We start from the raw sequence: 17,030 nt of genomic DNA, 5'->3' as shown, positions 1-17,030 counted from the left end.
AGTTGTTATAAAAACGAAACGGACTTCAGGAACCTCGCTCAAATCCTTAAAGAGTCCCTAACCGCCATTCGGTATTTTAGATGAAAAAGGTTTATGTTACGGGCGGCAGTCAGCGTCATTTAATTAATAAATAATAATTTTAACAAAGAGTATAGAAATCACATTGAACTTAATTGTAACCAGTTGTTGAGACCCCTTATGAACAATTTATATGAATTTGATAATACTTGACAAAAATGAATATACTTTTTTATAGATAACATACCTACTGTGTATTAAACACAAAAACACCTTTGCTGTATTATAAAATATATGTTTGAAAAATTGTATAGTTATTTTTGGAATTTCTTTCTTATCGTATCTGCTCTGATATTATGTATAATTATCTGTTCTTACTCAGAGATTCTAAGAAATATAGTGATTTCAATAATATATGATAAAATTATGATAATTACCAAAACCTTTTTTTGTAATGAAAGTATTGTATATATTATGTATCTTGCTTTTACACACATATAAACATAATATAAACGTATAACATATTAACGATAATTGCAGAATTAAGTCGCGTTTTACTATAATTACTATTATATATAGTAGGTATATGAGAATTATTTAATTCACAACCATACATCAAAGATATATCAAACAAGAAAATAATAATATCATATTTACTCTGATAATACGTGGGTTTTTCGATGAAAAAGTGCGTTGTAATAATATTTTAATACAACCTGCTTTAAATAAACGATTTGATGTAAATTAATTTAATGCTCAATAAATCTAATAAATTGGAAGCTTTATTTTTAAGATATAGGTAATCGCATGAAAAATTTACAATCTCGGCTCGTACAAGTAGGTGGTCATAATAAAATATAATATGGTATACTGATGACGGAATTGCATACAATCACGTACGCCTTATGTCATCAACTATGTAAAATATGAGTACTGTTAACTGAGTGGTTTCATTTGACCACAAAATTCTTACATATGTACAAATCTGAATTAAATAAATAAAATACGAAGTACACAATTATATTTTAATCAATAATACCCACTACCTTTGGAACTGCTAAATTTTATTTAAACTCAGTGTCAATCAAAATCGATGTGTTGATCTATGCCTGACGCAGAAAGACCTCATAGTGCCATTCAATGTGTTCTATATTTGAATTAGGTCCCTAAATAAAACATATTTTACGTTACACGCTTTGTCTTATGCCTTGCGACGAGAATTACGAACTTTCTATGTAGACTTTGTTAGGATAGATACGAAGTCCCTACCTACATCTCCTGAAGTTGGTCGCTACAATTTGTTGAGATAACTTAGAGGCTTAATTAAGTATGCAATAGACACGAAAAGTTCTGAACACGGCTTGACGGTGACGTTGAGTTCGGTTATAAAAAGTTTCTCTAACTCCGCATACTGTACTGCATACACAATTGGTGAGAATTACTTGGTCATTTTGTAGAGTAATTAATATATTTGCCATTGTGTTGTTTAAGTCAATTGTAATAAAATAAAATAAGTTTATTTTGGAATAAAGATCATCATGGTATCACATACTTATGTTCCATATCAAATAAGCACACGGTGTACAGTTTGATCTGATTTTAATGATAGAATAGCTTATATTTCAATTTATGCCCGCAATATTATTTTATTTCAAATATATGTTTATTATTTGATACAATGATAACAGATGGCGCTGTGTTAAAACTACCAACGTTCACTCAATCTACCTTTCACATAAGTTCTCCTACTGTTTCCCTTGAATAGTTTACTACTATGTAATATAACAAAAACCTTAGCCACAGCAACGCTTGTCCGAGTTCGCCAGTATTTATATAAATATCCAAAAAAATATACGAAGCCACCATTATACATTTGTTTAGTTAAAGGGCATAACTAGCACAGTCATAAAATTAGAAAAATCGATTTTCGAATAATACGGCCCATTCGAACGGATTTGTGTATTGTTGTACATACATACTACATTTTTAAAGTCGTAATTTAAATAGATACTGTCGTAATTTAATTAAACCCAACGAACCACGTTAAATTAAATTTCCCATATAACAAAGACCTAAATGCAATTGATTGTATGAGACATTTTACATTGTCCTATTCAAAGCAAGCCACAAATAAGGAATCGTAGAAACGCAGTAGAAATTGGATTTTCTTTGAGCTGAGACGCTTGCAAATTGTGCTCATTGCTGGCATAAAAATATTCCTTTAATTTTCTTAGATTTTGCTAAAAACTTTATGATTTGATGTTCTGTTAAACTGTAGGGAAGAACTGTACGTCCAAGAAGTTAATAAATTATTCACGGCCGCTTTACTAATATTAATTTAAATTAAGTCCTTAGGCTATTTAAAAGTTTCATACAAATGCTACTTAAAAAAACCTAGTTGATCCACAAGTTTGCATTTGGTCATGAATGTTATTAAGCATATGCTGTACTTGCAAACACAGTTTGGTACATGACATTCAAATAATAATGATTAATTAATTAGATATTAATAATCAATTTGCTACATTAGTTTTAAAATATGTGTTGTTTGATGATTTGCTTTTTTAAATGACTACCGAGAGTTTTTTACTCTCGGCCTACACCCTCTGTCTTCTTTGTCGATGCGTAGAGATGCCTACAGGTTCAAATTTAATGACGTGGAATAAGTGATACCTGTGTTTAGTATGTGCCATAATAAACGTATTTTATTTTTAATAAAAATAGAAATTTACGTAACAAAATGTAAAAAAATAAGCTAAATTTTTTTCTGAATCTTTGCCTTATTCGTGCCAGTTTTCTCTCGAAAATTTTGTCTGAGCATAGCAGAACAGTCATAGAAAGGCGCGATCTTTAGTAGCACCTCTATCCAATAGGCCAACATTGCTCAAAACTTAACATGCTATGTACATCGTTTGACTTGACTTGTAAGGAGCAACATTTAAACCTATGCTAGGGACATAATTTTTTAGGTTTTTATTTATTTACTATATTTAAATAACATAAATACATATAAATGCTCCATTACAAACTCCATATACGGTTTTAATGACGCTTCTCATCCACTCAGAAGGTTCCTTCATTTTAGGGAAATTATAATAAATAATAATATTTATAAGGTAATATTTGATTTAAAATTTAATTTTTGTTACGTTAAGGCTGATTTGTTAAATCGGGGAAACCAAAGATTCTCGTCGTAGATTGTACTTTCTGGGATAATCAAAGTAAAATAAATCGCCGCAGTTTTAAAGCACTTATTACGTAAAATTTGATTTTACCTGACAATCACAACAAAAGTGAAATGAAATTTTTAAAGTTGTTCCAAGCGCAGCTAAATGACATTTTTATCGTTGAACGTCAGACGCAATGGCTACTCATGGGACACACTTAAAATGACGCAGAAAAATGCCTTGTTAAATACTAGATGGTATACGGAACTTATTTTAAGCAGAATGCAATTTTGCCTGTGTGTTATTTAATTACATGTGCTTCATCTATAAGTTGTATAAGTCGATGAGGTTAATTTGGAACACAAATTCTAAATTATAACAAGTATTGTTGAAACTTTGAATTTTTAAGTTATATATTATAGTATAATATTATACATTATATATTTAAATATATATTTTTTTTCTACAACGAAAGGCGAAAGAAAATTTTTGAAAAGATTTCAAAAATCTTATGAAAACATATTCTTATCTTATCTTTCAAAGATCTAGTTACGGCATAGAATTACACCTTATAACGCGTGTATATGTGAGTATATATGTGTGTACACAAACGCTTTTTATTCTTTGTTTTAAGATCATGATCATCTAATTTTTTTTTAAATAAGAAATATATTTAATTGATATAATTAATACAAGATTGATAATTATTTGTCGCCTGAATTTCTGATCAATTACCGTCTGAATAGGCGTTTTGTGTTAGATAATAATTTGTTGCTCATAATCTACTGTTTGTTATATCAAAGTAAAATTTTCTCTGAAGGTATTGACAACAAGTATTCAATCAGCTCAAATATGCTATAGTGTAGTATGTATACATCGTGATTGTATATATTATCATACAAAAAAATCAACAAGAACATTTTATGTTCACAGACTATGAAGAGTTTCCCTCAAAAATTAATTTACACAATACTATAAATCAAAAACACGTGTTACCTAAAAGGAAAGCTTAATGAACTCATAACGGCTGATTTAATATCAGACATTCAACTACATTAGCGATAAAGGGCGTGTACATTATGTCAATTTCAAAACAGAATTTTAATTTATTATATTATTATTATACTACAGATATCGAAATTAACTAAGCTAGCATGGTGTGAAAGTACTAACTATTCGTATCATGGAACAGTTAACGTAATATAATCATTAGGAGATTTGGTCTTTGATCAGCCTATGGGCGAATGTAACAAAAGAAGTGCAGGAATATATTTACAATTGTATTATATAGTAAACCATAAGGACCTTGTATTCAGGACAGTAACATTTTGACGTTCTGTCGTTGTTTGGAACATTGCATTATTAACTTTAAAAATTCAGGCTTTCACGGAATCTCACCAACCAGTTGTGGGGTAAAATATTTAAAAAACATTCCTAAATGAATCGATAAGATAACTTTTATAAATTAAATTGATAAACACCCAGTGGCGCTGCAGCCTTCCGGGCCTCAGATTTCTGTATCTGTTTTATGCCATTTTTGCTATAATAATAATAATTATTATGACAAATTTATGTAATTTGTTTTTCTAGGTGAGTCACAGATCACCTATCTGCCGTCTCTGGCTGATACGCCATCGACATTTTGAGTATGAGATATGTCAAGTTCCTTCCGAGGTTTTCCTTTGCAACACGTACGTTAAATGCGCACATGGAAAGTCAATTGGTGCACAGCCGTGGATCGATACCTTAGGGTGAGAGTCAAAAATATTGGTCAACACTGCTCACATCTTAATATATAGAAAGATGCCAATTAAAAGGCCGGCAACGCACTCTCGAGCCCTCTAGCATCGAGTGTCCATGAGCAGCGGTATCACTTAACATCAGGTGAGCCTCCAGCCCGTTTGCCCCTGTTCTATAAAAAAAACATATTATACGATTTTTCATCTACTAGCTAAGACAAGCCTACGAATGGTTTTACACCTTAAGTTTTTGTATTTTGACAAACATCGCATTGTAAACGGATCCTTACATGAGATTGAATTTAGTTATTTACAAGCGAATATCATTTGCACTTGTATACGCACAGATTGCATTATTAATTAACTATTCACAATATGGAAATTTTGTGATAACTATATTGTACGTACATATGAATGTTTCATCGTGAAACTATTAACGGTATTAAATTAAAAGCTTTTACAAGCATTTAGGAAATACATTCCAGTGCTAAATTTCCATTTTCATTATTTTTGAAATTATCAAAAAAGCACTTTAGAATTTACGACTAATAAGGTTAAGTCAATATTTACTCGGTGTTATCTACCATGTATTCAAATCAAATCAAAATATCTTTATTCATTTAGGTAAACATGTATACTTATGAACTCATGATTATTTCAAACTTCATACTCATGATATTAACGAGATATATAAGAGGATACATTTACAGATGAAGAAAAGGTACAAATATATCTGTAAAACGAGAGATGTATTTATGGGATTTCTAACATGATAATGTAAATATCTGATTGTGAATTTATCAAGGTGTAATGTACTAGGGGTGATTATATATAGATAAAGTATAATTCATAAGATATACACTTCAAGCATTTCACATATTTCTTATATATGTGAAATGATTAAGTAATAAAAAAATCTATTCTATTAATATAGATAACATAGTCTAATTGCGCATCGTTTCTACTGGAACCCATCTTTCTCTTTTCATTACACTCTAGACACAATTTGGCAGAAAGAGACAAAATAGTACCTACTTCAATTACTGCACATTATTAATTAATTTAAGCAAAAATTGGATACAAACCTTATAAGTCTTTTCATCCTGCTCGGTATATTTACCCAAATATAAAATCGAATCGTCCTGAAACTCGATATCTTGTATAGAATCATCCTCAAATATTTCTTCCAACTCCTCACATTTCGCGTAAATTATTACTTTATTCATTTCGATTCGAATAAAAACGTCAATCCAATCGGTATCGTTCATGTTGTCTACAAACCGTCCTTGATTGATTATACCCTGTCCTTCTATGTATATTCTTATAGTACCTTCTGAAGAAATATCAAAGCATAGAGCTATGTTGGTGATACCATTTGTGACAATGGAAAAAATACACCACGCTTTATACTCTAAGTCCAATTTAAAGGTCGCTTGGAAGTTGTATGGTATTGTAAGCGTTTTCAGCGGTGGATTAAAATCTTTCACCGCTATCGCTATCGTCTCTTTCGCCTTGATTTGAATTGCATCGAAGCCATCATTTCCGGTTACAAGGTCAAAAACATCGGTTGAATTTTTAAGGTTCCTAAAGTTATTTAGTATATTGAATTCCTCTGGAATAAATAACACCATAATCTAATTAATAATAAATTATACTTCGCGATAAGGCTATATTAATTTTATAAAAAAACATCATTTTTAATTTAATAAATTAGTTGAAACTTATCTTGTTTTAAAAATAATTAGCTAGGACATAATTATATTGAAATTTACTAAGACATATATTAAGATATAAATTATATATACACATATGTCAAGATCTTAAGAAACATAAATAGTTTGGAATATGTGACCTATAGGGTACGATAATTTTAATATATATCTAACACTCAAAAATATTATAAGTTTTATATAATTCTATATAAATATTATAGACACTTACCTTCATAAGAACTCACTAATTCGTTTAGCAAACCGCAGATGACTATGTACCTATAAAACGAAATCATAATTATATATAAGACATAAAAAAATCAATGGCGCTACAACCTCTTTAGGTCTTGGCCTCAGATTTCTGAATCTATTTCATGATCATTTGTCAATCTAATAAGTAGGTGAGAAGCCTCCAGTGCCTGACACACGCCGCGGCCATCGATTTTTTGGGTTTTAGACACGTCGGCTCTTTCACGATGATTTTCTTCACCGTACAAGCAAGTGTTACATGCGCATATAGAAAGAAAGCCCATTGGTGCACAGCCGGGGATCGAACCCACGACCTCAGAGATGAGATTTACTGAAACCACTAGGCCAACACGGGTCAGAAGATTTATACATAACTAATATATAGAATTACGTTTTTAACATCAAAGCTTTTATTATTTAAACCCAAATGAAAAATGGTTATAAATAAAGTCATTATAAAAAATATATTTAATCGCACTATTTAATCTCAATAATAATTTTAAACTTTAGAAACCTGGTACAGGAATTTGAACATATGATTTCCATATCCTATAACTGTGTTAAATTTCTCAAGTTGTACTAATTTACCTTCGTTAGACATCTTTAGTTATGATTATCATGCACAATTATCATGTTATTATTATTCACAGATGGGTGCGGCTCGGAAGTTCATAATTTATTTATTTATTTAATTATAAGTAATCTAACAGCTTATACTTATACATATTATATTACAAAATACTAAGACAATACAGAAAGCCAAAACAGATTACATAGATAAACAATTTATGTATAAAAAACAGAAAAACAAGCAAGCGCATTAAAAGACAAAGATACATTAAAAAAAACAAAGGAATAAAATTAAAAAAACTGAAATTTGACATTTAAAGGAACAAATAATACTAAGAATTTATAACTACTACTTTAAAAAAATCAGAGAAGAAAGAAAGAAGAAATACTAAATTAACTAATGCATAAGATTTGCAGTTTGGTAGAAGTCATTTTAAATAAGCTTACCACCTTTGCGGACCCTTATGTGATTCTATGAGGTCCTCTTTCATGAGAAGACCTTTTGACACCTCAATAATCATGATTGGTCCAGAAACAGATCGAAATACCTACCCTGAATTTTATTTAAATTGCAAATTGGCTATCTTTTCAACGCATCTTTCACCTGAATAGTGTTGTACAGCTTAATATTTTCGATATTTTTAAACTTTGCTTATAAGTCGAAACGCGTATATATATATCATTAAAACTAAAATGTATAACATTATTTTCTTAGAAGTATATAATTACGAGCATCCATCGTGCTATCAAAATGTAATTTTTGATGTATGTGGAAATCTATTTATGCCAAGGTGCCAGTTTATATAAGTGTTCTTTCTTCTTCTTATTGTTCTAGATGACACTGTGAACCATATAGTAGTAGTAGTATAGACTACTAGTGTGTTTCTTCATTACTAGATCACATGTTATTGGAGTCGAATATTCCCTGGCCCCATCAGGAAAGCGCTTGAATATGACAGTGTAGATATTTAACACATATTAAATTAGATATTCATATGAGGTTTGATGAACGCTTCTATCGCGTAATTACCTTAGGTGCCTTGATTACATATTATGTACAGGACTTGTTAAATTGATGTAGTCTTATTATAAACACTTATATAATATTATAGTACCTGGATGACTGCTTTGCTCGGTATTTTTTATTTTTATAAATTGTGTTTTTGGAAATTATATTTAAGTACGAATTACATACTAATAAAATGATGAAAAAAATACATTTTCTAGAAATGATTCCTAGATAGATTTATCGCCCACGAAACCCCCCGTATGCTAAATTTCATGAAAATCGTTGGAGCCGATTCCGAAATTCCAATTATATATATTATATACGTTTGCTCGTTTAAAGATATTAATATATAATGAGCTCCCAATGATTTGGCTAAAAATACCCTTCCACCATGCCTACGATGTTAGCAATATCTGTAATATACAATTTAGATCTATTGTTAAATTCAATAACAATTTCATGTTTTTTTGTAATATTCGGCGTCCTATTATTCCAATAACTTTTTAAATGGTATCAGATCAGGTATCAGTATGGTACTGGACGTGATCTTTGTAATGCATAGTTAAATGTAGTAACAATTAGAATTAGGTTTAATAAAGAAGCTGACCACTGTTAAGAAAATAATAATTATAAAATGTCATTGTATATATTAAATAAAAATACATTATACTTTAATAACTACTAATAGAACGCAACAAGCTTCGTTGATATAAAGTTAAACGAATAAAACCTGCTTCGTCGCTAAAATATAGGCTTATTACTAAGTAACGGGTCTTTAATATCACTTACGCCAATCTGGTTCTCGTAATAACATCGTCAACCTGCTTTAAAAAAGGAAATCTCGGGCCGTTTTCATAAAATAGAGTGTAATAAGATAATTTTAGTATATTGTGTTTTTAAAGAAGATTTATTTACGTACTAAGCATTTTAACATTATATTTTCGACCGAATTTTAAATAGTACGCAATGTTTTATTCGTAAGTACAAATAAAACACGATGGAGAGAAGTTGTCTTTCTATACAGCGACATCTACAATCTGCGGTTAGAAACAATTCGATATTACCGATACTTAATGAACAGTAAAATTAATTAATGAAACTATAAAATCTCTGCGTCAAATCTGTTAAAGATTAAATGTTTTCTTTCCGGCTTAAGCGGACCCGTCACTGTCGCATTTACAACTCGCCATGAAGGTGAAGAAACCCTATGTACTATTAGTGTATCTTTCGTATTATAATAGAATAAGCTGTAAAAAGTCAAGTGACGTGTAGCAGTGGGGTTTACTGGACTAAACTGGTTTTCAGGCTATATAAGCACGGCGCGCTGTATGGTCGGGCGCACTTCTTCGACGCTCGCACTAGATATAGGACGTTACTATTGTTGTTGAATTTGTGGTTATTCGTTGTGTAATCTAATTTGGTTATGTTTAGTAATTTTATTTGTTAATTTCTAACTTCAGTAGTGGGATTCGTTCTCATTTCTGATTAGTTTAAATTAACGCCCACGTGGTTTTATTTTAGTCAGTTTGAAACGCGAGTGTTATACGTTTAATAAAAATAATGGAGGGTAGGCGGTGAACACGTAAAAAATGACGGTGTGCCCGTCTCTGGGCTTGAAGAAACGTTACAGTCGATATTAAACCGTCAACCGACGCAAGCGACTGAGCTATGTCCACCAGTGGTGTCACCACAACAGTGCTCAGCAACACCACCGCGAGGGGATCGGCCCTTTGCACCGACATGCGCAACACCATCGGATTTGCTGCTTTCTTCCTTAAGTGACACTCGTTACCACCTGGTACTGACGGTTCGCACAATGGTACTGAGAACGCTCCGGTGCCAAGTTCAAGCAGCGCATGCGAGTCAAGCACTGATCTGGTACTTAATCAGGTGACCGACAAACTAGTAAGTGCGTTGAGCACAATTCTGGTAAGATCTAACTCCATTTATATTTCTAATTTTGATCCGTCTTTCAAATATTTCGATATATGGTGTGAGCAGGAAGACTGCGCGGTTGTCTAATTATTGGGATGACCGTGAGTGTGTATCTCTGATTGGATACTGTTTGAAAGGGGATGCTAAAGTGTGGCTAAATGAGTGGCTTAGTTGAGAGAATTTAAATAGCTTTTTCCGTAGCGACTTAGCAAATATTTTATTCGACGTAATGACAACAGACTCTGATAGTTATCTCATGTATTGCGTGTTATACGAGGAATGAGTGAAAATTTAATTGTCGCAGTAGTTATTCGGGGTATTAAGGACCCACAAGTTCGCGCCGCCGCGACTTGTACTAATTTATCATCGGAAGGCTTAGTTAAATTCCTCTCATTATATACCAAGCCCCTAGAACCGCGCTCTATAATACAAAATCACGTTAAAAGGCCAAATTTGCGAGATAATTTCGGAAAACGAGATAATTTTCAGTCTAATATTAACTGTTCATGTTTCATGTAGGGAAATTGGTCATATACAAATTTTGTGTCCTAAAAAAAAACTAAGTATGAAACCGCACCAGAGACTCAATCTACAAACAATTCAAGTTTAGAAAAAAGGCAGTTTTCTAATATCAAAATTATTTGCACATTTTGTAAGAAGGTAGGACATAAAACGGAGGACTGTTTTGTTCGACAGCGTTCCGAGTCGAGCGGTAGGCTAAATTAGTTATAGTTTACCGCCCTTATGAAATGTCGTATGATGAAAAATTACGCGTTAGAGATATCATAAAAGATGTGTTGAATCAATAAATAATTAGAGATAGAGATTTGTAAAGAAAAAAAGCGATTCAGATAGGCTTTGTGTCGACTTTAAACTTAAAACTCAAAGGCAGTTGGAATACCCGCTTCCGTTAATTGAGGACCATATTGATTGGCTAGATAAAGCTACCTATTATATTTGCCTTGATATGGCTACTGGCTTTCACCAGATAAAATTAAATAAAAAAATCGACACCACTCCCGAGATTCGTAACACCTGAGGGTCATTATGAGTACATAAAGATGCCATAAGAATTAGGTAATGCACAGGTTGTATATCAACGAATTATATCAAATACGTTACGATTTTACATAGATTAGGCAGAGCCCTTGTGTGTTGTAATTGTGTATATGACGTATTATTACCTAGTAAAACAATAGAAGAGGGTTTAGGTACATTACATGATGTGTCAGAGATGGGGGTAAGGGTAAGGGACCCAGGCAGGCTTTTCCATTAATTTAAAAAAAAAAAAAATGTAACTTTCAGACTATGGTCAAGATATGAAGACATCGTGCATTGCGAGGTTGACTCGCAAGGGTGTGCATTTCAATGGCGGCGATTTTGCATTTGTGCCAAGCTGTTGGTAAGCTAGACTCCTGTATGCGCGGACCATATGTGGTTTTAGCGACGTTGTCGCAGGACAGATATGAACTAAAATTAGTCGCTGGTTCTTATGGTAAAGCTGCCGCGGAATACATGTTGCCCTGGCGCGGGGAATGGACCCCTGATGTGTGTGCCGCATTCTTTGAGAGTAAGTAATTTTTACTTGCCTTTTCAAAACTTATGTATGTTGATAAATGTTTGAGAGAACTGTAATTTTATTAGGACTGCTTATCATATAGGTAGTACCTATTTTGGTAAAGACCTGCGGGAGTCTTGTGTGATAGTAATGGAGTCGCTCTTACTATCAATAGCAATGGATTCGCTCTTGCTTAGTGTGATGTACAGTAATGGAGTCGCTCTTACTGTTAAAGCAATGGAGTCGCTCTTGCTTAGTGTGATGTACAGTAATGGAGTCACTCTTACTGTTGATAGCAATGGAGACGCTCTTGCTATGTAAAAAAAAAAAAAATGAACTAATGTTGTGTCGAAAGTAATGGATGCGCTCTTACTTTCGATGAAGTTATGTTAATTTAACGTTATAATAACAAAAATGATGTAATTTTTAGGTGGCGCTGATGATGACGATAGTCCTTCACCACAACCACCGCACGTGATACAAGAGTCATCAGCAGGTCAAGTTTCAACATGCCAACCTGCCTATCATCACACGGGCGAGGACGCACCGTCGTCAGGAGAGGCCGAATAAGCTGTAAAAAGTCAAGTGACGTGTAGCAGTGGGGTTTACTGGACTAAACTGGTTTTCAGGCTATATAAGCACGGCGCGCTGTATGGTCGGGCGCACTTCTTCGACGCTCGCACTAGATATAGGACGTTACTATTGTTGTTGAATTTGTGGTTATTCGTTGTGTAATCTAATTTGGTTATGTTTAGTAATTTTATTTGTTAATTTCTAACTATAGATATAATCTATTCTATACCAGTTTATACCGTTCATATGTTATATTTTAATAACACAAAAATCCAGAGTAATAATAACCTAAATATAGAGATCTAAAGATCCTTTGTGATCTCCGAGTGGGCAATTTGTTCATAAAAATGTTTCTTCAAAGGTTTCAAGAGCAGATGAAAATCTATCTAAGGTTGTATCAGGGTTTCGAGCCCAATGAAGGCTAGTTTAGAATAAGAGCTATCGCATGAAATGATTTTTACTAAAAAAATATTTTTCATGAGTTTTATGGCAAAATTTTGTTATTGCGCATAGGAATATACTTTTATATATTCCCTACAAAAAATTCAATGTATAGAACACTCAAACGCTCATTTCACCCGATAAAATGTACTGAATACTAATTACATTTATGAGAAAATAGTGTGGATTACATACACGTTCGCAAAAGCTACATAATATATAGATTATAAAGCATGGACTACAGCGCCGTTTTCTGGGTTGACTTGTGAATCTAAACCATCCAAGGGTCCACCCAAACGCATGCAAAAAATCATTCAAATCAGTCCAGTCGTTTAAGTTTAAGTATATATTGTGTAAGCTTTTAAGTTAGATTAAGTTGCACACGGTGTGCAAATTTGATTGAAATCGGTTAAGTAGTTTGGGAGTCCATAACGGACAAACAACGTGACGCGTAATTAATGTATATGGCGAAGTCTTATAGCAAAAAAAAATGCACATGTGTATTGCGCCTTTCTAAATTAATTATTTGCAGCTAAGAGAAAGATCTCGTAGAATTTGTGTTATCGCATTGATGATTAGAATTTGGATATGTGTTTTTTCCATAATGTCTTTGTGCACTTCAGTATATTGCCATGAAAACTGGATTGTTATGCTAATGTTGCGATGTCTCTAAGGGCTTTCGCAGTGAAACAATTCTGTATTTCAAAACATATTTGAAAATTTTATTTTAATATATTTCGATTCGACTTTATATCGTCTTACTAGCAGACTCGGCCAAGCGTTGCTGTGGCTAAGGTTTTTGTTATATTACATAGTAGTAAACTATTCAAGGGAATCTGTATGATAACTTATGTGAAACGTTCGTACTTTTAACACAGCGCCATCTGTTACAATTGTATCACATAATAAAAAAATATTTGCAATAAAATAATATTGCGGGTATAGATTGAAACGTAAGCTATCCTATCTTTTAAGTTAGATCAAACTGCACACGGTATACAAATTTGATTGATATCGGTTCGGTAGTTTTGGCGTCCATCGCGGACAAACAACGCGGCACGTGATTTATATATATAAAGATAATAAAAGTTAATATAAAAAAATATCAAATAATATGCAGAAAAATGCAATTGAAATAATGAAGAAACATTAAGATCGAGATAACAATGGAGCCTTTCAACGTGCGCTGTATTGACTCGCTTTGCTTCTTGAACTGTATATTCAAGAAAAGTAGAATGCCAAGAAATTTATTGTTATTCTATTCATAATATTTCCTTTTCTCTATCAGCCTTTACCTCATAAATATGAGGGATGAAAGACGCAATCAAGGAGAGTGCAAACCAGGAAGTTATATGAAATAAGCGTGGAAATAATTACAGAAATGTCATTAAGCTAATATTCGAATCTTTATATTACCAAAATTACATTGCAATTAACATGATTAATATATTTCAATGATTTATAAGAACAGTTCTTTTTAAGTTTTTTTAAGGCATTCAACTGAGAAGGTGGATTGACTACATTAAAGAAACAGCAGATGGTACATGGCAGAGAGTGTCACAGTGCAGAGAGGAATGGCGCGATTTGGAGGAGGCCTTTGCCAAAACAGAGCACACAGATATACTAGAAGAGGATTAAAATTGAAATTTGTTTAAATGTACATATAGACTGTATCTTAATAAAAGGTATTAATATTAATATTATTATTAGAACAGTTCTACTCTAGTACCTAGGTGAGTGTGGGGTTACTGAGAACGCAGGTTCCGCATTAAACCAGCATGAAAAACGAAAAGTTAAAAGTGTACCGTACCCATAGACGATTTAAAATAATGACTAATTAAATGAATCCTTACTTCAAAGCTTGCTTTGACGTTTTTTGATAAGAAACTCTAGCTACTATGTATTTCTCAAATTAAAAATCGTTAAATATACGTAGCATGCTTATGTGTTCAACGTGACATGCGTTTCTATTGACGATATTTCCCTAATGAAGTCATTAATAATCACTAACCATTGGTTGAAAAAACCCCGCGTCAGGCACAACTAACACTGTATTACTTATCATAATTTCAATAAAATTTTATTAACCTATAAACTAATAATAAAAATTATTATAAAGAAAATCAAAACAAATTTAAAAAGTTATGTCCCAATGGTAGTGTACCTTCAATACTGGCAGCATTTCCTTGCTTTGTTGCGATACTTATTCGTGGAGACAGGAAAGTACCAGCTCTAGGGTCACCGGTACTATGTACCAGACGCTAACGTAATTTTTTAATAATCTTTTTCACTTGAACCCCACGGCCCATGAGTCTCTACTCCAAAGGGAACAAAATCGATGTTGGAACAACGACTCTTATGTTTGTGCCGTTAATTATTTTCTGCCCGCTTTGCTGCCGCCCCAGGTTTTAAGTTTGTCCAAAGGTGAAACGGGGCAAACGTGTCCACACAAGTAGGATCTCATACTAAAGCCCGTTCCACCTTCCTAGGGTTCAACGACTTCCCATTAGCTTGCCATCGTCTCTTGCCATAAATAAAATTTATATATTTTTTTTTCTTTGCAAGTATACAGTATACTTAAGTGTAATCAATGAATATTTCTGTACATATATCAATGCTCAATCAGAACTGAGGCAATCATACAAAAAGTCTGCTGGTGAAAGAAGTATTTAAATCATCCTGGTTATTCACAAAGATATATACTATTATAATATTAATATATTTTTATTCTTTGATTTATAATTATCAGTTTAACAAAAATGATAAGTTGTAGATAAATCGATAACGAAAAGATCTTGTTTCGTTATCCTTAAATCGTTTTGACTGTCTTCGGTTAATGAATGAATGGAATTAACGACAAAATGAGCTTACTTTGAATGAATAATTCAACAGCTTTTTGTAAAGTTTAGCTATTCTTATCTCGGGACTTTGAGAGTTGGTCGCTCTAATTGTTAAGTATTTTTAATTGATTTAAGCAAAACGAATGTAGATTTAAATCATTTTTCATTATCTTTGTCTTATTTTGGATGAAAAAATCTTGTCTTTTATAAAATTGAATTGTATGTTTTTAATTATTACCTCAAAGTTTCCTTTTAAAATAATTGTTACGTTTAATTTGTTTACAGGTTTAATTATACAATCTACCATAGAAAATAAATTAGTTTGGCCACAAGTTGTGCTATTAGGTGGTGCTCTCTAGAAAAACAATTATTAATTACTCGTAAATCTAACAAAATTTACGTTATGTACCGGGGCCAGAAGACCGATGGCTATTGAATGGACCATGAGTAGTTGAAGATGCTGGATTATTATTTGATTACACTAACATCGATTTTTTTTTAAAACATAAGTTTCATGAAACACAATTTATAAAGTCAATTTCGCATGATAAAAATATCAGCAGTAAATTGGGAGCATACAGAATCTTTGGAATAACGCCAAGCAAGACGCGTTCAGTGACAAATGCACTTTACGATTGTGTCGTTTGTGAAAACGTTCGCAATTTTAATTTTGCATGAGAAAAACCTATGTTACTTTTGTATTTTAAACTCGTTATTGTTTAATAAGCGCGTTCTCCCGGCCGAATCAATACTAGCACTGGCTACGGCTACGGCAGCTTATCTTTTTTTTTGTACAGAACTGGACAGACATTTTGCTTAACATCAGTTGGGATTGTGGCTAAACCCACCTGATTTTAAGCGAGTTGCATAATATGAGGGGCATGCCTGTAAAAGCGATGTCTAATTTAGTATCATAAGTATTTTTATTGTTTTCTTTTGTAGCCAAGTTCACATTTCAAGGATCGCTATGCTTGCTTAAATGTCATGGCTTGTGGCGGCGTCCATGCGTCGGGTTGTCTCTCCTTTAAAATATGGCGAGGGGGCCGATGCCTGGCCATGCGTCATACTTGTGAACGGGTGCTATTTGTTGATGTGGTGACTGTCGAACTTAAATTCGTGTATGCGGTGATGTTAGTTATTTCGACAATAATTTTCGTGTTGTTGCCACGAGAATATAAATGCGAACTCCTATTACACCATGCCTCCTGCTGATAGAGGA

At 32.6% G+C, this 17,030-nt stretch overlaps 1 protein-coding gene across 5 annotated transcripts in view; it reads right to left on the bottom strand.

The window, feature by feature from the left end:
* The window catches only part of LOC111003070 (collagen alpha-1(XVIII) chain), a 64,724-nt gene that overhangs the window by 26,426 nt on the left and 21,268 nt on the right, over window positions 1-17,030 (bottom strand). For all 5 annotated transcript variants that reach the window (XM_045627936.1, XM_045627938.1, XM_045627940.1 and 2 more), the window contains exons 2-3: window positions 6,866-6,915; window positions 6,010-6,536 (exon numbers count right to left, since the gene is read on the bottom strand). In XM_045627936.1, coding sequence (XP_045483892.1) covers window positions 6,010-6,536; window positions 6,866-6,915 — 577 coding nt within the window. The remainder of the gene's footprint in view (window positions 1-6,009; window positions 6,537-6,865; window positions 6,916-17,030) is intronic.

This window comes from Pieris rapae, chromosome 4, assembly GCF_905147795.1.
Source record: "Pieris rapae chromosome 4, ilPieRapa1.1, whole genome shotgun sequence".
Classification (NCBI taxonomy): domain Eukaryota; kingdom Metazoa; phylum Arthropoda; class Insecta; order Lepidoptera; family Pieridae; genus Pieris; species Pieris rapae.
This window is presented reverse-complemented; position numbering and strand designations above follow the sequence as displayed.